The sequence below is a fragment of the Gopherus flavomarginatus genome, chromosome 10, assembly GCF_025201925.1.
Source record: "Gopherus flavomarginatus isolate rGopFla2 chromosome 10, rGopFla2.mat.asm, whole genome shotgun sequence".
NCBI lineage: Eukaryota > Metazoa > Chordata > Testudines > Testudinidae > Gopherus > Gopherus flavomarginatus.
In genome coordinates this window covers 30809810-30832227 of record NC_066626.1, presented here as the reverse complement: position 1 = coordinate 30832227, position 22418 = coordinate 30809810, and the positions used below count along the sequence as shown (strand labels likewise).

General features: G+C 42.4%; 1 protein-coding gene across 1 annotated transcript in view; it reads right to left on the bottom strand.

Annotated features, from left to right (window-relative positions):
• COL5A2 (collagen type V alpha 2 chain) overlaps window positions 1-21815 on the bottom strand; it is a 330967-nt gene extending 309152 nt beyond the window's left edge. The window contains exons 1-2 of the mRNA XM_050916331.1: window positions 21397-21815; window positions 6123-6268 (exon numbers count right to left, since the gene is read on the bottom strand). Coding sequence (XP_050772288.1) covers window positions 6123-6168 — 46 coding nt within the window. The 5' untranslated portion in view covers window positions 6169-6268; window positions 21397-21815. The remainder of the gene's footprint in view (window positions 1-6122; window positions 6269-21396) is intronic.
• Between the last annotated feature and the right edge of the window lie 603 nt (window positions 21816-22418).

Genomic DNA, 22418 nt, shown 5'->3' with positions numbered 1-22418 from the left:
CAATGAAAGGAAGTATTTCTGAATTAAAAGAACACAGTGTTAAACAGGTTTTTATAAAGCAATTTCCGCACCTACGTAACCTTACAAATAAATGACATTATTATTCATCAATTTTATTTCAATTTTCCCTATTTCTTACATTTACTGCAGCTAAAAAACACCCACAGAAATAATGGTAATATAATACTTAGCTCTCATAGCACCTTTCTCCCACAGATTTCAAAGTGCTATATAAAGGAAGATAAGTATTAATGTCCCCGTTTTACAGATGGCGAAACTGAGACCCAGACAAAGAGCTGGAATAATCAAGTTTCACTTCTGCTTATAGTCATTTTCCAGTGGGTTTGGTTTTTTGCAGTGCCTGTATTTTTTTGCTTTAACTTTGACCTGACCATGTCATTTAAAAAATATTTGAAACGTTTCTAGCATGAGGATCCTGGGATTATCAGGATGTAGACTAATAGGGAAACAATTCTCCAGACAATGACCCAAAGAACAAATTATTCCTAACAAAAGGACTTTTACCCTTGCTCATACAGAAGGTGTCCTACAGAGGGCAATGCCAGGATGATGGCCAAAAACTGAGGTGTATCCAGCTCCAGTACCCTATTTGGAAAATTAAGAACGTCAAGAGTCCAGAAGTGTGAGTTATGAATTATTCCACTCAGTGTTACTTTCATAGTACTAAGATAGTGGAACAACACAAGTGCTTAAGTAGCGTTAGCCTAAGGAACTCTGAGCATGATGCATCATTAAATATCTGTAATTTCATCTACGAAAAGTGTAACAAAGAACCACCCTGACAGCTCTTAATTGTTGACATTTTACCACTTTTAAATGGTCATGTGGCAAATCCATGTTAGTTATTCACAAGCTATATACTTTGGTATTCAGCAAACACTGAAAACAGTTAAAAATAGCCAGTGCTGGGTATGCAGAGTTGGGGGAATGAGAGAGCTGGACAATAGATGGGAGGTATTGGAACCACAGAAGAATTAATTGGTCAGTATGAGAGGGTAGGGTGTGGATCCCAGAACTTAGTGGCAAGATGTAACCAGCCAATGAGAGAAAGAAGGAGAAGACACTTATTATTTAGGATTGATGGTGAGATGAACTAGCCACTATGTGAAATCAGAAGGGGCATATGGACCAGAAGTGGGTAGCAAGAAATAGCTAGGAAATTGAGTGTCCTGACCCCACAGATGAGAGCAGGCATGAGGAAGGCAGTGCTAGGGATTTTGAGACCATGGAAGCAGGAGAGGAAATAAACCAGTAAATAGGTGAGCACAGTGAAATCTAATATGCATACCCTATGGCAGAACAAGTGCACGTTTAATGGAGCAGGAACACAGGGTACATGCACCATGGTTGACGCTATTATAGCTATTCAGCGTTCAAATACAAACATCCCCACAGTGTATATTGTCATCTGTACACTAGAGCTTCCTCACATCCAAACTTTAATAAATTAGCGGTCTGAAACACCAATGTATATGCAATACATGGTGCTCAGTGGAAATATCTGCATAAATTGCACCTCTGTCTACTTCCCCATCATCCCACTGCTAGTACAATGGCAGCTGCCCAGCAGGAGCAAGCAACAGACACTGAGTTTGATTGCACTATGTTCACTCTACTACTTAATCAAAATGGTTGGGGAAGATACTCCAAGCACAGCTAGTGATTTAATTCCAATGGGATTAAGAACTGCATATGTTTCTCTTCTGACATCACTGCACTAGGATTTCACAGGCAGAGACTCACAGATGTGAGTTTCAAGCTGATAAGAGGAAACTCCAAATATTAGCAGCGTACAGTTGAAAATCAGAGCGGAACAAACTAAAAAAAAAAAAATCTATCACCACAAGTGGGAGCAACTTGAAAGATCTGCCTCTTTAAAATACTGATTACAGTAGTAGTCATAGTCTAAGAAATGAACTACTAAAACTGGGAAACTGTGGAGCATCTCAGAATGTCAGGTCAATGCATTTGAAAACTATTAATTTGTAGAACGTTTACATCTTTAGATTCACTGAGCAGTGCCTATTCTTGTAGAAGCTCAGTGTACAACATCATGTTTATTATATCCTATAGCTCAAAGCTATCAAGTGAGTAGAGATATCAATTTTTCAACTGGAGAACAGTTAGTTGGTGCAGCAGCAAGTCAAATAATATTGTCACCAATTACCACAATTGTCAGTATGCAAATTATGTGTTTACCCTACAGTCTTGCCTTTGGGGCTGATCCAAAGCCCACAGATGTCAATGAAAAGTCTCTTGCTGACTTCAAAGAGCTTTGGATCAAGCCCTCAAACCGTGCACTTTCTAGTACATAGGAGCTACTGGATAATCACACAGCACTGTTCTTATCAATGCAGGATTACATTTCTCTAAACTGACCTCATCATTTGGAAAGCCCAAACAGGTTTATACAGATACATTGCACAGAATTTAAGTACTTCAGTCTCTTCATTCCCCTTTAGGTACTTGTGTCTGTCTCTCAGCCAAGAGAACCCTGAAGAGCGTGTGTGTGTCTCTCACTCAAACCTCTCACTGTTTTCCTAGGCCTCATTGCAAGCCAGTTCACCAGCTTCTTCAAAAGCCTTCCTCAGCAAAACGTCTAGGGCCATACGCCTGCTGGTCATAGTAATTCTGCAGCAGTCACACCAGTCCCAGATGCAGAGGTAACGTAACCTTCTTAATCAATATGCCCCTGTTTATACATCCAATGACTTGCCTACACAGCAAGCCAGGCTGTCAGTCTACAACACACCAGCTTGCCATGCAGTAATGCCCTGTGTGGATACTGCTACAGCACAGTGAAAGTCTTTGAGTATGTCCTGGTATACTATACTTTCAGGTAGGAGGCCTTGTCTATATAGTTATACTAAGGATCACATTAGTCCTTTTAGCCACAGCATCTCATTGGGAGCTCATGTTCAGCTGATTATCCACCATGACCCTTAAGTCTTTTTCAGAGCCACTGCTTCCCAGGATAAAGTTCCCCATCCTGTAAGTATGGCCTACATTCTTTGTTTCCAAATGTATTACCTTACATATGGCTATATTGAAACACATATTGTTTGATTGTGCCTAGCTTACCAAATGATCTAGATCACTCTATATGTGTGACCTGTCCTCTTTGCTATTTACCACTCTCCTAATCTTTGTGCCATCTGTAAATTTTAGAAGTACATGCAGTAACACATTGTAGTTAGATGTTCATCTGCTAGTCCTTCCCAGCATTCCTCTAGTTCTCATTCACTCTGGGAACTACAAGAATCTCCCTGTTCTGGGCTGAACGAGGAATACAGCCATGTTTTTCCTGTAGCCTGCTTGAATGGCCAACAAACTATGTTACAATTGGTATGACAACTGCTACCACAGGGAGAAAGGACCTACCATTTCCCATGGGCTTCCCTCTCTGGTCTCTGTAATCCACAAGTGAGACCAGCAGCAGAGCTCTTAACTACTTCCTCTTTCCCCACCCCCCAATCCAGCACAGAATGAAATCAATGGAAAGACTCCCATTGTCTTAATAGGCAGTGGATCAGGCCCTTTCTCAGCAGACTAGCAGTAGAAGGAAACACAGGCAGTCTCATCAGTCTAGATTCTTATATTGTGCCCACTACTGTGACATCAGTGCCCTGTCTCTCTGTAATGATTTATTCTGTTGTGTATCTGGAAAACTTGCAGTAAGTACATAGGAGTTCTGCCAGAGTCCAGAGTCAGCAACTAAAAATAAGCCAGTGTGCATCAAATGTCCATTTTCCCAAAGCCATGTCCCCTTTTCCCTCAGCTTCTCAGACAGACAGATGTGGCCATCTGTTGTAGCCACCAGTGTGAAATGGAGTACATCTCCAACTGCCCACTCTTGTGGAGCTGTGCAGCTTTCTGGAGTAATTAGTTTCTCATATTATATATCCATGTGGGTAGACATCAGATTGAAATTTGGGCCAATGTACCACTGAAAATGAATGTAAATCTCTTCAAACCAGGAGGCTGATACTGGGTTTGCATAATGTTCGCAAGTTAAATTTATTGTAAAAATAAATTTTGAGTGCCTATTTTACAGTAGCGTCAGCAAGTCTGTAGCTCATGTGTGTGTCCTGATGGTTGTTAGAACTATCATTGTCCCGAAGTTTTCACAGCAGAGAAAGCAAATTAACAAAACATCACAGAACTGTATTTTGTATAGGACAACGAAACTATACTATACAACAGTAAAATTATTTCCAGAGAAGTCTTTAGCAAGAGTGGGCAAAATTATTCCCAGTGAAACAGGACTGACTTCAGTGGAGTTACACCAGGGATAAATTTCACCTAAAGTCATATAAGCTGACTAAGACATGATTCAAAATGATCATGTCTTGGCACCATTTGATGTCTCTAAGGAAGATGTAATTGTTGAAGTTATAGTTTGCCCTTCATGCTATGGAAACGTGTTCCATAACTTTATTAGCCCATATTTAACAATCTTATATAAAATAAGCTTCCTTGTCTGAAGTCTAAAACCACTGAAAAGAGAAAATCTGGACAATACAACAATTGCATTGAAGACACTTTTCATTTATGCTTCAGAGAAGTCAGAGTTTCCAGACAGCTTTCATACTTAATGTAGGAGCTAAAAAATGAAACAACTTTCAGATGCTGCCATTATTGTCCCTATTGTCAACAATATGCATTCAATAGAACAAAACTAGCAAGCCGCACATTCCAGTAAGCTACATCCTTCCTTGCCACACTGTGACTATTAATTGATTGTTATACATACACATTGTTCCATGTCTAAAAGGAGATTGCAAACTCTTCCACAGGTAAAGGCTTTTCATCACTGACCCCCAGACAATTTCACTTTGGGCCCTGTCAATCACACATGCACAGCATAGCTAGCATTACAGATCACAAGAAGCGGTCATCTCCAAGGACCAGATTCTGTTCCTTACTTTGTGCTGAGTGGTATCTTGCTCCATAAGTAGCCATGCTGCTTTTCATGGCACTAACTCATGGAGTACAGTTATTCAGTATGAGCAAAGAGAGGAAGGCATGTAAAGGCATTTTGCAAGGAGGGACAGAATCTCCCTAAAATAACTAGGTCACAGTCCACTGTTTATGCTGTGCTAAAACTGCAAGCAAATATCCTTGAAAGGATTCAAAGTTGACAAGAGTAGGAAGAATATGATCAGGCATTCTCTGTAGCAAACCACCTTTAGGGCTTTGGATTCTCTGTTGAGATGAGTTTTTGCTCATGGTTAGCAATATTATAAAGAACTTGCCTTAAAAGGTGTTTACACTTTTTGTTAGGCATGTTTTTAGGATTTTATGTTGTTGTCTGTGAGAGATGCTAGGAAAGCCGCTTCCACTCGCTTAAAGAATTTAGTGGTTTTCAGCCTGGGGGCCTGTCTAAGATTTCCAAAGAATTCCTCACCTTCATATGAAATTTTTTAGGGATTCACATATGAAAAAAGGTTGAAAACCACTGATGTAGTTCCTTACATAAAGTGAATTTATTACATGTGAAAGGTGTCAGGCAGCAGTGGAAATTAGAGTCTTCTGTTTAACCACAGAACAAGAACAGCACAGGGAGTTGTAACACCATAAGGCTCCTGTTACTGTCCTGCAAACATGCCTCAGCTCTGGCCTGGAGCCATCACCAGAAGGTGTGAAATGGCAATTCAGTCTCCATGCTTCTACAGGCTATGGTTCTTCTGCTGACTGCAGACAGCTATACAAAATACTACTAACCACACTGAGTTTTTTTGTAGCTATCTTATCCACCAGGAAGTGATCTCAAATCCTTTCACAAAAGACGACAGTTGTCAGGCATAACAAACCTGTGATTAGAGGTTAAAACATGTCTCCCATTACTAGTGCCCTTAACCATACCGTCCCAGCACTATTGGCTTTTTTTAGCCTATTGTTACAGATTTAAAATTTCAGCTCTGCACATTATTCTTCCCATCTTCTTCCAAGTGCTTCATCATTTTATTTCAAAGTGTGCTATGTCTGCCAGCATGGAACACGGCCTTCTGCTGAGAGAAGTTTTTAAAAAAAAAAAATCAGAGAACTATGTCAGCTCATCAATACATATTCACTTCTGCATATTGTGAAATTCTATTCACCTCTTATTGCCTTCTCCACATTGCCAAGAGAAAGGGCTGCCAACATTTAAGTCTCTTCACCACCTCTCTGCTCCAGCTGGATCCCTCTTTTATTTTCTCCATCTAAGTCCTTTGGCTGCCATCAAATCCAGGTTTCGTACAATTATCTGAAGAGCAAGATGAAAGTTTTTGTTATTGGCAGCTTCAGTGGAAATTAACTTATACAACAAGAGATTGCTTTTTTCTTAGCAAGACAAAGCATGTGAGCTTTTTTCTCGTGTACACTAATACAGAATCAACATGCCTTCTAGGCATCCAAGGTAAACTTTGATACAAGTCTGAGTGAAACTGCGAAGAAAGATTGATGTTACTAAGAGGCACTCTTTCAGATTTAGATTCTGACGCCAGCACTACTGAACACATCACTGATGAGAAAAATAAAGCTTTTCTTGAATCCTGGGGAGATTATTCCATGCTTATTTTATTTCATTTGCAGGTGCCTCTATTTTAGTCATCTAGGCTTCCTCACGGCAGAGTAGGTTCTGCACTAGAAGGCACCTACAGATACAATGAAATAATCTCCCAAGTATGTGAACAAAGTTTATATATTTAATTTTGGCTGCCAGAGGGGTGCACAGCCAACCTGCAATGTACTGTACAGAGTATTAGTGAGCTGCACATTAGAAGCCTGATTTGGGGGTGGCGGGAGTTGAACCTAATTTCCCTGCAAAGCAGCTGACCCTGCTAGTATTTTGCCCACTACTTCGCATGCCCAGGTAAAGGTTTTGGGAGAAGTTTGGTTAAACTCAAATGGGAATTTCAGAATAATAGTGTGTCAAAATTTCCCTGAGGTTTTATATTTTTTGCTTTTCTCCAAAATGGCTTGGCCTCCAAGCTTCACGTTTCGTTTGGTTTGTCAGTCTTGCTGAAGAAAGGTACTTTTTTGTATTTTTTATCTGAGGGGGGAAGCATAGGGTTGTTGGGGAGGATTAGTGCATGGAATTACTATGATATAAAAAGTTAAATGTATACAAATAATGTTTAAGGTATATAAACAATACAAAATAACTCCAGGTTGCACTGTAGCAGGTGCTGGCCTAAGCCAGAGATGGAAGCTAGGAGACCCAGGGAAAATATTGAGGGACAGGCGGTATGGAAAAGCTAGGTGGATAGATTATATATCGTACATCAGTATTATTATTATACTGCCTTTATCTGTAAGCGCTTCATAATTAACATAATTGGAAAACAGAAACATCCAATTTAAATATGAGCTAATGGGGATTTTGATGCATCTTGATCCTATTCTTTGATGTAGTCAAACATTTTGGCAATCCATTGTACAGTAGTGTGTATGGGGGAAGACTATTAACATGTTGACGTCTGCTTTCAAGCAAGACTTTTGGATATTGCATGAAAAAACGTAAGCAAGTGTGCTTACTTCAGGGTCCCTGTGATTATCAATGGAAATAGCACGGCCATCAAATTCAGTTTGCCTCATTTTCTTACCAAGTTTCATTCTGGCAAGCTGATGGAGTAAGACTTCATACCATAAAAATCTATACCCTCTCAACTTACTTTCACACAAGGGGAAACAAATTAAAATAGAATTGTCATTACTACTTATGTCTAAATTACTAATACTTGTCTAAAATAAACAAATGAACTTCACTAGTTAAGTCATCTAACATGACTCTTTAGCTGCTGTTTTTTATCCATATAAAATCAAAAAGTCATATTATAATCCTGAAAGTTAATGGTTGAATATTTCTGTGGGCCTGAGGCACATGCAGCCAAATAAAATGCAGGCAGGCAGCAAATTTCAGCATCTACAGTATGGTTGACTGAAGCCTGGCTTCCTGGAATGTATTCTGAAGCCTTTTTGCTTTTATTGTGGTTGGTAGCCTTTGGTAGCAGTTGGACTGGCTTTTAGCTTTTTGGGGTGTGTCACGGAGTTCACTCACCGCTAACTGCACCTCCTGCTGGCCATCCTGGGAGTTAGCTCTGCCAGGCATTGCACTCCTCCTCCAGCAGTGTCTTCCCCCAGGCTATCTCACCCTTCAGCCCCTCTCATTCCAGGGACTGTAGTCTCCTCTCTGTGATTTGGCCCAGCCACTAAAGTCCTCCCCTTCCAGGGAATTCAAAGTCTTTCCAGACCCGCTGGCTCGCTGGGCTCTCCAACACCATTGCCACTTCCCAGTGGCTAGTAGGAGAACCCAGGACCACCCTCTACACTGGGTTCCAGCCCAAGGACCCTATAACAACCAGCCAAGATCTTTGCACAGTCCTACCCCTTGCTACTGTTTCCCTGGTCTTTTTCCTACTTAGCAGGCCTCTCAACTCCCTCCACTGGAAGTGGCTGCAGGCTGCAGCCTACTTCCCTGCAATCCTTCCACCACCCCCACCCCCACCCACACCCACAGCCAGGTTTCCGGCTTTTCCTATTTCTGCATAGGTAAGCCTGCATGCAATCAGTTAGTCCCGTGCTCCTCTTCCAGCCTGGGGAATTAATTGGCCAGCCTGCCCATCTTAGTCCATTCCAGTCCTGTGCAGTATGCCCACCCCATCACAGGGTGGTTGCCCAAAGGCACTATGTCTCAGTAAAAGGAGAGGTGGGAATGAAATCAGCATCTCTAGTACCTGCTTTTTGTGGGAGTTTTTTGTTTTTAAACAACCTACATTATTTTTGTATTTCAAAAGCTAGGTACCTTCAAGGAGAAAAATTACAATTAAAAATTAAAAAAAACCAAAGAGTACCACAAGTACTCCTCGTTCTTTTTGCTGATACAGACTAACACGGCTACCACTCTGAAATTAAAAACTACTGGCTCTCCTGTGACCCTGCTCCTCTGGCCAATCTTTATAGCTCATTTAAAAAGTTCTCTTTCTTTAGACATCATCATATTACCAGCAAACAGTAAATAATTTTACATGGTATTTTCAGTACCAGCCAAGTAGCTTGACAGTAGTTCTCTGTAGAGCCAGACAGAAGGTTGAAATTCAGTTTCTGATGCCAGTTGCTCTTTCATTTAGAAGTGGCTGGAAGTACTGCAGTAACAGCATACTAGGTCTTGAGGGACAGGGAGTGCCTTAAACTGCTCAACAGTGCTTAATAGCTCCAAAGGAAGCTCTGTCTGGTGCTCATCAGCCAGAAATAATAATGACTAATTCAGGGCTGCAGAGCATAAAGGGGTAAAAATATGTATATAAATATCACTCTGAAATACAACTTAATTTTGTAATTCCCCACAATAGTTAATTGGGTTGGTTTTGGAATCACAGTATAATAAAGCATCACAGATAAAAAACAATGCATTAGTATTAGCTGTTATATTCACTAGGAGACACACAATACTCCCGGATTCTGGGGAGGATGTATGAAAAATAAGGGTGACCTGACACTAGAATTCCCAGTTACCCAATGCATGCATGATTCCTGTGTGTAAAGCCTATTGTGACAGATATGGCAATTTTCTGCAGTATACTTGAAAAACCTTATTGAATAAAGTTTAAGTACCTTTGGAGTCCATTGTATTAAATGCAAAGATTATGTATTATTGTGGGCTGGGAGTGTATGTAACCTCTCTGGGGTAGGGAGATACGACGTGAATCCTAGGGTGACCAGGTGTCCAGCTGAAAAGGGACCCTGGTGGCTCCAGTCAGCACCGCTGACTGGGCCATTAAAATCTGGTCAGAGGTGCTTCAGGTCTACGGCAGGTTAGTGCTTTCATGTCCTGGCTCCACGCTGTGCCCCGGAAGCGGCCAGCAGGTCCGGCTCCTAGGCAGGTGGACCACAGGGCTTCGCGCACTGCCCCCGCCCCGAGCACTGGCTCCACACCCCCCCAACAGAGGTAAACCCACGCTCCAACCCCAAACCACCTCATCCCCAGCCCCACCCCAGACCCTGCACCCCCAGATGGAGCCCTCACTACCTCCTGCACCCCAACTCCCTGCCCCATCCCAGAGCCCCCTCCCACACACTGAACCCCTCTGCCCTATCCCCCAGCCTGGACACTTGTAAGATTTTGAAACTATGTAATGTTTTTTCTGGCTTGCACGGTTGTATCCTGCCAGCAGCAGCAGCTATGTTCCTGAGATACAATTTGGTCAGAGACGCTAAGGGAGTAAAGAGATTTGACTGGTGATATGCATAGCTTCTAAAAGGAATTGCACCACAACCAACAAGAAGCATCCCTCATGATCTAACTATATATGCAATAAGTTAAACACTGCTAGCAAGACTAGTAATATCACCATCTTGTAACCTTCAGTAATATTACAAAGTCTTTATGTTTGGTATTTACTTGTGGGACCAGGATTTGGCCCAAAGTCATTTCCAAACTAGTAATACATATCTCTTATGCAGCACTTTTGTTCAGAAAATCTCAATGTGCTTTACAAAGGAGTACATTTCATTATCTGCACTTTACAGATGGGTAAACTGAGGCATGGAGATGAAGTGATTTGCTAAAGGTCACCCATCAAACCAGTAGCAGAGCCAAGGCAGAATACAAGTCTCCCAAGTCCCACTCCAGTGCTCATCCACAAGGCCACATTGCCTCCCTAGATGTCACTAGATTTTCCTGCATTTTCCCACATTTCTAGTTTTTTGAGGTAAATCTAAAGAATGCTAATACATTTTGATAGATATTGAAAGCAGGAGAGTGTTTAATCAGACACTGGGGTGAAATCTTGGTCCAATTTACCTCAATGGGAACAGGACTTCCCCATGGGTCTGAAAGGATTTAATACGTCTATTACTTATTTTACATTCTGTATAAATTGAAGGATTAATAAGAACAAAGCACAGGTCTTTATATAAATATATATATAAAACTGACATCCCTGAGCACTGATTTATTCATACAAAGCAAGACATGCATCAAATACCAAATTGGGAATGGGAGAAGGGATTGAAGATTAAGGGTAAAGAAGGGAAACTGGGATAAATGAGCAAAGAATTCCAAACTGTAATAAAAAATATACATGAAAATGATTTAGAATGGCAGGAATCTCAGGCAGAATTGCCCCAGGCAGGTCTCACTTCCATGAGCAGCACGTGTTCAAGAAACATGTAACCCAGACTGACATTGACTTTGCTCCAATTCCAGGAGTAATATTGTCACTGGAACGCACTGTCAATAAATACAGTGAAATAGCTCAGAAGTGATCACTCAAGAGACCGCGGAAAATTGGTTGCTTAATGTAGCTGGTCTCTCTAACAAACACAGAACAAAACTGAATTTTGTACATTTATTAAGGAATACTTTGCAAGAGAGCCCCTTTAAGTCAGCCTTCCGTCTTAATACTGTCCCAAAGTTTCACTTTAACATCTACAAGGTGGATGTTACTTTTTCCACAGCCAAGCAAGTTTTTTCCCCACTCTGTATAAGTTAATTATACATTGTGTCTAATAAAGATTAAATTCTTCTTTTCGCTACCCTTTGTGATGCCCTCGAGTATGTTTTAGGGCACTGAGAACAGTATTGCAGCTTGTTCTGTGCCCAAGTTTCCTTTCTGAGATTCCATTCCAAGATTATGATGCCAAGAACAGTGGTCATTTCGAGTCTCAAATGGATGATCCTCTTGCGATGCTGGTAAGCCAGGTGCCAGCTCTTGCCAAGTCTGTAGGCATCAGCTGAGATCTGGAAACCAAACCAGCTCATATATATGTTACTTCATTGTTCACAGTGGGTGTTAGACTCATAAGGATGTGTTTACTGTTTATACTCTATAAAATGCTTGTTACAATGTCTGTATTCCATGCTACAGGGTAAAATATAAGTTGGTTTTATAATTGTAAAAATGTCTGCTCTGAACTTGTGGACTCAGACGGGAAAGAATGGCTCTCTCCCCCTCTCTCCCGTACTTCCAAGAGGACTATCAAAATTAAGTTGGCTATTGTAGGACAAAAGCTCTATTGATTGCCTCATCCACCCTTCGAGAAGTAAGTGCAGAAGGCCTTGTCCCATTGGTTTGACTGCTGGAAGAGGGAAATAAAGAAAGTTGACATGAAGATTTTTCATCTCTACTATTTGGACTCTTACAAGAGCTAGAGCTAAGAAACAAAAAAGAAGAGATCCCTAGGATCAACCTGGGTTAAGCCTCGAAAAGTCATTCAATGCTGACAGATTACTACATCTCTGTCACCTTTCGGAACCATAGACTGAACTCATTTGTGCATATATGGTGCCTGCTTTGACCTGTAAATAGCTCTCATATCTTTTTCCTAGTTAATAAATCCTTAATTAGTTTACTAAAAGATTGGCTACCAGAGTTGTCTTCGGTGTGAGATCTAAGGTACAAATTGATCTGAGGTAAGTAACTGATCTCTGGGACTTGGGAGCAACTTGAATATTTTGTGATTTTTGGTGTTAAGTGACCTTTATTAGTAAGTCCAGCTTGCCTGGGTGACAAGATAGACTGGAGATCCCCAGGGCACTGTCTGTGACTCCATGGTAAGATTATTACAGTGATCCATTCTTTATGGGGTTGGAGAAATCTAATTATAGAACATACCACTAGTTTGGGGTGGCTGCCCTGCTTTTGACAGTCTGCTCTGAGGTTGGTGCACCACTTTAAACAGCATGACAGCTCCATCATTTGAAGATACTTCAGAGGGTACTACATCTCCCTCAAAAAATATGACCACATGCACTTAACGCACATTGAAGTAATACCCTCCTCCTATATCATGAAAACAATTTATTTTCTTCCATAATTTATCAATCATTGGTATTGTGGTAGTGCCTGGGAGCCCCAGTCATGGACCAGAGCCCTGCTGTGCTAGCATAACACATGACACAAAGACAGTCCCTGCCCCAAATATTATGCCCAACTGTAGGGCACTTCACCCATCGCTGCAAAGTTTTATTAAGTTCCACATGTGACACTGTATGACCATAAAACTTCGGTATATAGTCAACACACCCTGCTTCAACCAACGGTGGGGCCAGGACATGCACCTGTACAAAGCTTGGCAGCTGTGGCTGGGTTAGGTAGAAGGAACTCTGGAGGGCATAATATTTAATCAACCTTAGTGCAGTAACTAAAAACAGTCTACTAGTGTACCTGTGCACAATTAGAAGCTTTTTCTTCTGTTAGTTAATCTATGTCAGCCTGTCATAAACAGAGTGTTAAGGGTTAATGTCTCTTATACCTGTAAAGGGTTACAAGTAGGAAACTGGACACCTGACCAGAAGACCAATCAGAAGACAAGATATTTTTAAATTCGGGTGAAGGGAAGTTTGGGGGTGACTTCTTTGTTCTTTGTTCTTCTCTCGGAGGGTCTGAGAGAGACCAGACATTACTACAGGCTCTCTAAGTTTCTTTTCATATAGTAAGTAAAACAGGTGGTTTAGGCTTTTTAATTGTTTTACACTATTTGCATTTGTGGATCTGGCTGGTTAACTTTTATATGTGTAGTTGCTGGGAATATTTTGATTTGTATTGGTACTGGGGGGGAAGGTCTCTTTCTGGTGTCTGTAAGCTGTAGGACCCGTAATAGTTACATCTTGAAGTTACAGAGATAATTCTTTACTTTTTCCTTTCTTATATGAAAAGATTTCTTCTTAGAGAACCTGATTGATTGTTTTTTCTCTGTTTCCCTTGTTTTATCCCAGGGGATTGGGATAACTCACCAGGACGGGTGGGGAGACAGGAGGGGAGAGATAAAATCTCTCTCTGTTTTCCTTGAATCTGTTTGCCTCTTTGTGGAAGGGAAGGGAGATGCTTCTCTATAGGGTGATTTAAGAGGTTAGATCAGTATCTCAGGATAGCCCAGGAAGGGAAGTTCTGAGAGGGGGAAGGTGGGGGAATGGTTTATTTCTCCTTGTTTTAAGAACCCAAGGGATCTGGGTTCTTGGGGTCCCCAGGGAAGGTTCGGGAGGTCAGAGTGCCCCAAAACACTATATTTTTAGGTGGTGGCAGCCTATCAGATCTAAGCTAGTAATTAAACTTAGGGAAATTCATGCTAGTATCTCATTCCTGGACTCTAAGGTTCAGATTTGAGAAAGAATGCTGTGACACAGCCCCATTCAGGGGCACCAGAAAAGGGGGGTGGGGAGGCCATGGCCCCACCACTTTTAAAAATGGGAAGGCTATGCCTTCCCACTTTTTACCAGCCATAAGGGCATGCGACAGGAGGGAGGTGGCAGAGAGGAGCAAGCGGAAGGTGGAGTTCTGGAGGGAAGGAGTGGCACGGGGGCGGGACATCAGGGAAAGGGGTGGCATGAGGGCTGGGCCTCAGGAAGGTGGGGTGGCGTGGGGGCAGGATTACAGTTCGGGCGTGCCCTTCCCACTTTTAGAGTGCTTCTGTCACTCGTGGTCCCATTACACTTTAAAATGGAAAGCTATTTTTGTACCTAGAGAGCTCAGAAATGTTCTTAAAATGTGACTGTACATGCTGAGTTTGGGTTGATTTTCCTGGTGTCTAAGTGTTGTTTACCCAGAACAAATCAAGACACACACTGATTAATACAGAATGTGATACAGCTTTGCAATAAGCAAAACATTTGAATAAATTATGCTTTTTCCTCTCTTCTCTATCCCCCAGCATATTCCTTTGCAGACTTGCTCTGGAGCTCATGGTGACAAATCTCTGGGCAATGAGGCTGTTTTCCCTGCTATGAAACTCAGCCAATTCAGCTGCTCAGAAAATCCATCCTTCAGCCATTTCGGAAAAACTGCTGTGACAAAACTTACGAATCTTAACCCTACCAATGGGTTTCAGCAGTTGAGTCACTGGCATTCAGATGGAAAAGTGAGTTTGAGACATTGTTTAAATAAGTTATAAACTACAGTTTTACTGTACTGCAAGCATTTATTTCAAAGAAGAGGCATGTGGAAAACAGAGGGATAAATATTTGTTAGAGAGACAGTGGCAAGAGTGTATCATAGGACAAAAGGCTGGACTTAAAAATAAGTCAGCATAAAAGACATGAAGAAAGCAGATGATTAGTTTCTTATGAGAAATAAATGGGTCAGAGGAAAAGTGGGTGAACATTACTTTCTGCGACATCAAGAGGGAGGAAAGTCTGATGTGCACTTATGGCCATCAGTTCTGAAGCAGAACTCTCTATCTGTATCTTTGTACTTCCCTCTTAAAGCATAAAGATATTCTCTCTTCCTAATAAGACTCGCCCCCCATTCCTGACAGGCATTTGAAAAACAGAAATTATAATGAGATACAGAAAAGAAATACCTTGGTGAAGATAGGACCTATTCTTACTTTCTGAATTATCCCAAGTTGATAGAGGAAAAAATGGATCCAAATGCTTAGTACCAGGTTTCTGCACAAGTACCAGTGTTGTTACACTTATTACTTTTATATAGCAACTAAAATCAGCATCAAGATTAAAGCTGCAAGAACTTTGGCCCACTCCTTCCTAAACACATACGGCATGTGCAATTACCCTACAAAGCCTGTTCCTGCCAACTTCACTAGCAACTTCACAATATGCAGCATTTGCTGGTAACTGGACTAATAAGGAAAAAGGAGAACATGTTAGAAAAGAAACAGTAAAGCTTAAAATCTCTTGCTTTGTGTCTGGCAACTTTAAAAGCTAGGAAACACTGTTTACAGAATCTAATGCATGGCTACAGCTGGTTTGTATCAGAGGAAAGGTCATGAACATTTGTTAAAACATGAACATAGAATTTCCAAAAGCTTATGTGCCTAGTTTCCCTCTGCAAAATGTTGCTGTAACTCTCATACTCCTCAGCCTTCCCTTTAGTTTGGCAAAGCTGAGCCCGTTTTATCAGTGCCAGATAAGAAAGCTTCTCCTGGGGAGGGGGAGGATTCAAGAGGTTCTATTCAGCAGCTGTGCATGATTAATAATGTAAATATGCTCAAGAGGCTCATTCAATCCTCACTGCACTAGTGCTTAAGCATTAGCTACTCCCAGCAACTGTTCAAATATAAGGTGATCTTGCAGCCAGCAAAGCGGTTTTACAGAAAGCAACAAATTCTAAAAGTAATAGTTACAGCAGTGTTGTCTCCTGTTATAGCAGTCTCTTAAAATAGCTCTTTTGGAAGAAAATTAAAGATGCAGGCTGAGTTTTCCTTACTTGGAGCCATTTGGAATATTCCACAGGCATTCAGGAAGTGGGGGCTTCTCTGGTGTTCATTTTCTTGGACAAGAAAAATATTAAAGTTGCCTTATCCAGTAAGAGCAGCTTAGGCCTAGTCTACACAGTAACTTGTAATCCAGTTTGTGACATGGTTGGCTCTACAGTATGGGCCTTATTCTAATACAGTCTAAGGCCTCTTCACATGCCAGAATGGTGTAAAGGGGCATTAGTATAAATCAGAATGAGGCCCTCTGTGTCTACCCTCAGCATTAATAGTAATAAGTCAGCTAATGATCATAGCAATTGACTATGTGTTGCCCTTGCCAGGAGTCTAGAGAACATATGGTTTTCTTTCTGTACTCGGGTCATAACACTTATTTTGCTGGGTAGAATGGAGCCCCTTGGTACGTCTATACTGCAATAAAAGACCCGGGACACAGCCGCAACTGGCCTGGGTCAGCTAGCTCTGGCTCAGGCTCCAGGACTAAAAACTGCAGAGTAGATATTTAGGCTCAGACTGGAGCCCAGGCTCTGAAACCAGTGAGAGGGTGGTTCTCAGCGCAAACCTCTCAAGCCAGAGTCAATTGACCCGAGCTCTGAAACTTGGCGCCATGGGGTTTTTATTTCAGTGTAGCTGTACCCTAAGTGTGCCTGCTTGTGTAACCAGATGGGCTGAAACTGTTCCACTGCACAGAGAGCTGAGAAAAATCAGCATACATTGATGGCACCACTCTTTTGCGTGTCTACCAGGCACTTTATCCCCCACCACAGCCCAATTTTCCCCAAAATACACTGATACAAACAAAAGGCAGCATGGAAAGCATGGATGCACAAAAGTAATGTGCTATTCAGATTAAAGAGTCTTCATAAAAGCAAATTATATTATTATACTACAGTTTTACCTCTGATTGGTTAGAATCCAAGCCCCAAGTTGGAATTCTGTAATAATAACTAGTATGGTAGCATTTGTTCTATTCTTATCAGGACACTATGTCCTAGAATAAGTCTTTTAAATTAGAGATCAAATGTTCATCAGTCTCTCCAGTATTTAACATGTTTTACAACATTATTTAGCTCTTGAGAAGTGGAGAACATCTTTTCCAAGCCAGTAGATATAGTGTTGCCATAATCAGAGAAACATAGTCTATTACTTCATATGTCCAAAATTTGCTATATCTGACCTAAATATATTGGACCAGATCCTCACTGATGTAAATGGGTGTAGTTCTATTGAAGTGAGCGGGGCTGCACCAATTTACATTAGCTGAAGAACTAGCCCAGAAAACTGTCGACATAAAACTCCAGCACTTATCTTTGAAGTGCTTTTAAAATAGTCAGATTCACAATATCTGTGGTGAATCAACATCGCCATTTTACAGAGGAAGAAAAAAGCATAATAAGCAGTTAAGTCATTTGCCCCAGGCCACAGGAGGAGGCAGGGTGAAAGCTGGGATTAGAATTTAGGATGGCTCTCTTACATGCCATGTCTTTCCTTAATTTAAAAGTGTCTCAATACAAAGCTAAATTGGAAAGGTAAAACCATTATTTCAAATGTATGAAACTGTACAGTTTAAATGGAAATTACTAGTTAAAATACCTTTAATATTTAGCAGTTACTAATATTAAAATAATAGCTTAAGGCATAATTCTTCTCTATGGTGCTCCCCTTCGATGAGATGTCACGTCTCAGTGATCGTGTGTATGATGCCATTACCTATATAGAGACTTGCCCTTGAACCTTACCACCACCATTCCTGCACCATGAGAGGTCCTTTCCTGTAACATGCAGAGCAATTCCTGGAGATGCTGAGTGCCCACAGTTCCAACTGACTTCAGGGCCTCCTGAAGTTGCTCGGCACCTTACACTACGAAGGCCAACATCACTACAATTTTTGTATTTATTCTGACTCTGGCAAGTACCGTAGCACAAAGTAGAATTGCCATTTATGGCAACTCATGATGGGACTGAATCAAAACCATTCACCTGAACACCCAAACTCTGGGAAAGTTCAATCTGAATATCATGGCCCAGGCCATTTCTATTCTTTTAATACTTTGAGCTACTAGTGTTCAGTTCTTAAAACCATAACTGTTCTTTTAGCACACTCTAGTGTTCACTGCAGCTCTGAATTATTATTTAGACACAGCAGTAATGTAATATTATAATCCAACTCTCTATGAAAAAGTACCTTCGTACTTTAAAGAGAAGGCTAATGATGTACTCCATTATAGAATCTTCTTACAATGCAATATCTGTTCCTATGAGGGGGACTAATAATGCAAGCTCAATTTTAATCTGACTAATTTTAAATCTTCCTCATTCAGTCTGGGAATGAGGGACTGCTTTTCATTTACCTGAAAAAGGAAATAGCCCTTAAAGATCAGATAATCCCTAAAGAACTCATTCTCCCTTCCAAACATAATCTTTTGAAAAATGTGTTCCTACTAGTGAAAATTAACATGTAAGTTGTTGTCTCTTTCAAACAAAAAACAACTAATGAATGAATGATTCACCTGCAATACATTAGCCAATTATTCTGTGTCAGTCATGTCACTGCCTAAATGATGGGATTATTAAAATGTGCAGCCTTTCTTGTCTCTTATTTCATTTAATGCAGACTGCAAGTCCTACAATTTTTTACAGCACTCTTCCCCTCCTCCGCAAATCACAGACTGCTGAAAAACTTGAAATGGGAAACTTGGCATTTATAGGTTGTTTATTCTACAATTACTATTTATTATAACAGAAGTAAAGAACATTTAAGTCCAATCACTAGAGTTTACAAATAGCGGATTTTGATGTAAAAGGTTCATACTTGACTTAGAAAAGTGATGTCCATGTTGTTTGATATGATTGAGAAATGTAGTATATAAACTATCCTCAAGCTACACATAAACTAACTTGAATTTTGACCGTTATAGCAACATGCATGTTGTATCTCTGGAATTAGCCATTATTTATGTTGGACAGCCTTCAGCATACAGTCATAAAGAAATATAACTAGGGATTAGTATAAGAAGAATGACTGATTGAATGAAAATATTTTATTTTGAGGAAATAAGTAATCTACTGAACTCTAAAAATTAGGATTGCCAGGTGTTGAGTTTTTGACCAGAACACCCAGTCAAAAAGGGACCCTCATGGCTCCAGTCAGCACTGCTGACCAGGCTGTTAAAAGTCCAGTTGGCAGCGCAGTGGGGCTAAGGCAGGTTCCCTACTTGCTGTGGCTCCCGCGACTCCAGGAGCCACCTGAGGTAAGCACCACCCAGAGCTTGCACCCCTCCCCACCCACACCGCAACTCCCTGCCCCAGCCCTGATCCCCCTCCTGCCCTCCGAACGCCTCAGCCCCAGCCCAGAGCCCCCTCCTGCATCCCAAATCTCTCATCCCCGGCCCCACACCAGAGCCCACACCCTCAGCTGGCGACCTCACACCCCCTACACTCCAACCCCCTGCCCCAGCCTGCAGCCCCCTTCAACACCCTTCATTTCTGGCCTCACCCCAGAACCCACACTCCCAACTCTGAGCCTGTACCCCATCCCACACCGCAACCCCCTGCCTCAACCTGGAGCCCCCTACTATACTCCAAATCCCTCAGCTCCACCCATCCCCAGCCTGGAACCCCCTCCTGCACTTCAAATCCCTCATCCCCACAACAGAATCCGCAACCCCAGCTAGAGCCTTCACCACCCCCTGAACCGCAACCCCCTGCCACAGCCCAGAGCCATCTCCCGCACCCTGAACGCCTCATTTTTGGCCCCACCCCAGAACCTGCACCCCCAGCCCAGAGCCTGTAACCCCTCCCACACCCCAACATTCTACCTCAACCCAGAGTCCCTTACCATACTCCAAACCCCTCGGCTCCACCCCCCAGCCAGGAACCCCCTCCTGCACCCCAAACCCCTCATCCCTGCCCCACCCCAGAGCCCTCACCCCCTCCTGCATCCCAACCCACTGCCTCAGTCCAGAACCCCCTCCCATACCATGAACTCTTAATTTCTGTCCTCACCCCAGACCACGCACCCCCAGCCAGAGCCCTCATCCCCTCCTGCACCCCAATTCCCTGCCCCAGCCTTGGAAAAAATAAGCAATTGAGTGAGGGTGGGGAAGACAAGTGAGAGATGGAGGGGAGGATGGACCGAGCAGGGGCGGGGCCTCAGAGAAGGGACGGGGCATGGGCGGGGCCTAAGAGGAGTGGGGCAGGGGCAGGGCAAGGGTGTTTGGTTTTGTGCAAGTAGAAAGTTGGCAACCCTACTTAAAATCCAAAGTAAAACATTAAACATATTAGAGTAGACATATTGGGCCAAATTTTGTTCTCACTTATACAATTGACTTCAATGGGATTGCATTGGTACGATACAACAGGCCAATTACTGCCCTTAGTCACACCAGTCAGCTCTTCTGAAGTCAGCTAACAAAGATGATTGAGCTCTTTTCAGTACACTAAAGTAGGCTTTAGTTTTAATGAAACAGGCATTTACAAAAAGTTGTGGCTCTTGCAACCAAAACACAGTGGGTAAAACCACAAAGGCTAGCAAGTTTTTCTACAAAGTGTGAATTAGTTTAGGAAGAATTTGCATCCCATGTCTGAAGGATTTACATCTGTGGCCTTCAGTGACTACATATTCAAAATAAATTTAATTCTCGTCCTTACACATATACTGCAAGCAAAGTTTATTTATTGGAACTCCAAATGCATTCACTCCAGCAAAGCGCACGTTTTTCCAGAACTGCATATCCAATCACGCACTGATTCTACATGCAGACAATAAATATTTATGTATTAACAGTATGTTCATATGACTCTTTGCAGTATATACAAAAAACATCTTTGTGGTTATAAGAAACTTCTTTTGTACCTGATTTACAAAAAGCAGGTTACGTGTACTTACTTTCTACAATGAGCTTTAAAGAGACTTGGATGAATTCCTTATGACCACAGAACACCCTGAAAGCAATAAAACCACCATGTCTCTGCTTCTTAAGGTGACTATAAGGTGGGAGGAAATGGAACTAGACAGGGCCGTCCTTAGGCATAGGCAGAATAGGCAGCCGCGTAGGGCCTCACTCTGCCTGGGGGCACCACTCTGCAGGCAGCCCAGACAGTGTAGAAGCAGGGCTGCTGGGTCCTAGAGAGAGCCGAATGCAGCACAGTCTGAGGAATGGGATTGGCTGCTGGGGTGTCTGGGAAGGGGAGGGGGTGGGGGTTGGGAAAGGAGCTCACCTGTGAGTGTGACTCTTTTCCCCCGGCTGAGGTGAGGTGAGGCAGGCTCTGTGGCTCTGGAACCAGTATCCTTTGTTGTCTCCCATAACATCCCTTCTTCTCCCCCCCGCCCCATGGAGCACCCCCTCCTTTCTCCCTCCTCCCCAGGAGCACCCCTCTCTCTCTCCTCCCTCCCCTCCGTCAGGGCTAGGTTGGGTGAGGTGCTGGGGGATAGGTGGGGGGAGGGCTGGCTGGCTGCCTGCTGAGGAATGAAAGTGAAAGTAACTCACTTCCTGGGCAGGCAGCCAGGATTGGAATGTCACACAGGGCTTGGCTGGGGTTAGCCAGATGTGTGAAAAATCAGGATAGGGGATTGGGGTACAGTGATCAGATATCCCTATTTTATAGGGACAGTCCCAGTTTTGGAGTCTTTTTCTTATATAGGCTCCTTTTACCCCCCCACCCCCACCCATCCCTGTCCTGATTTTACACACTTTCTGTCTGGTCACTCTAGGTGGGGGTAATTGGTGCCTATATAAGACAAAGCCCCAAATATCGGGACTGGCCCTATAAAATCAGGACATCTGCATCTGGCCACCCTCTCCCCCGGGCTAGCAGCTGCCAGCGATCCATCTCATCCGGGGGGAGCTGCACAGGGCAGGACAAGCTGCTGTGGCTCCATGGGTGCCCCGTCCCTGAGATCAGATGCTGTGCTAACTTCACCATGGTCTGTTGGGCTGGCGGTGGTGCCCATTGGAGTGTGATTGGACCTGAGGGTTTGCTGCTGCTGTTGCCACTCTGCACCCCAAGAGGTGGATTTTGGGGTCCTGCAGTTTTCCACCTATCTCCTCCTCTACTGCAGCTGTTGGACCAGCAGGCTGAGGGGTGAGCCAAGCATGAAAGCAGTACTGTGTTGCCATTTAGATTGTCATTTAAAACGTTCTTTGCCAAAAATTCTTGCTAACAATCCTGAATCCAATTTCAATATTTTTTTAATCAATATCTTAGCCAAAAACAGAAAATTAAGTTGTTGACAATTATTA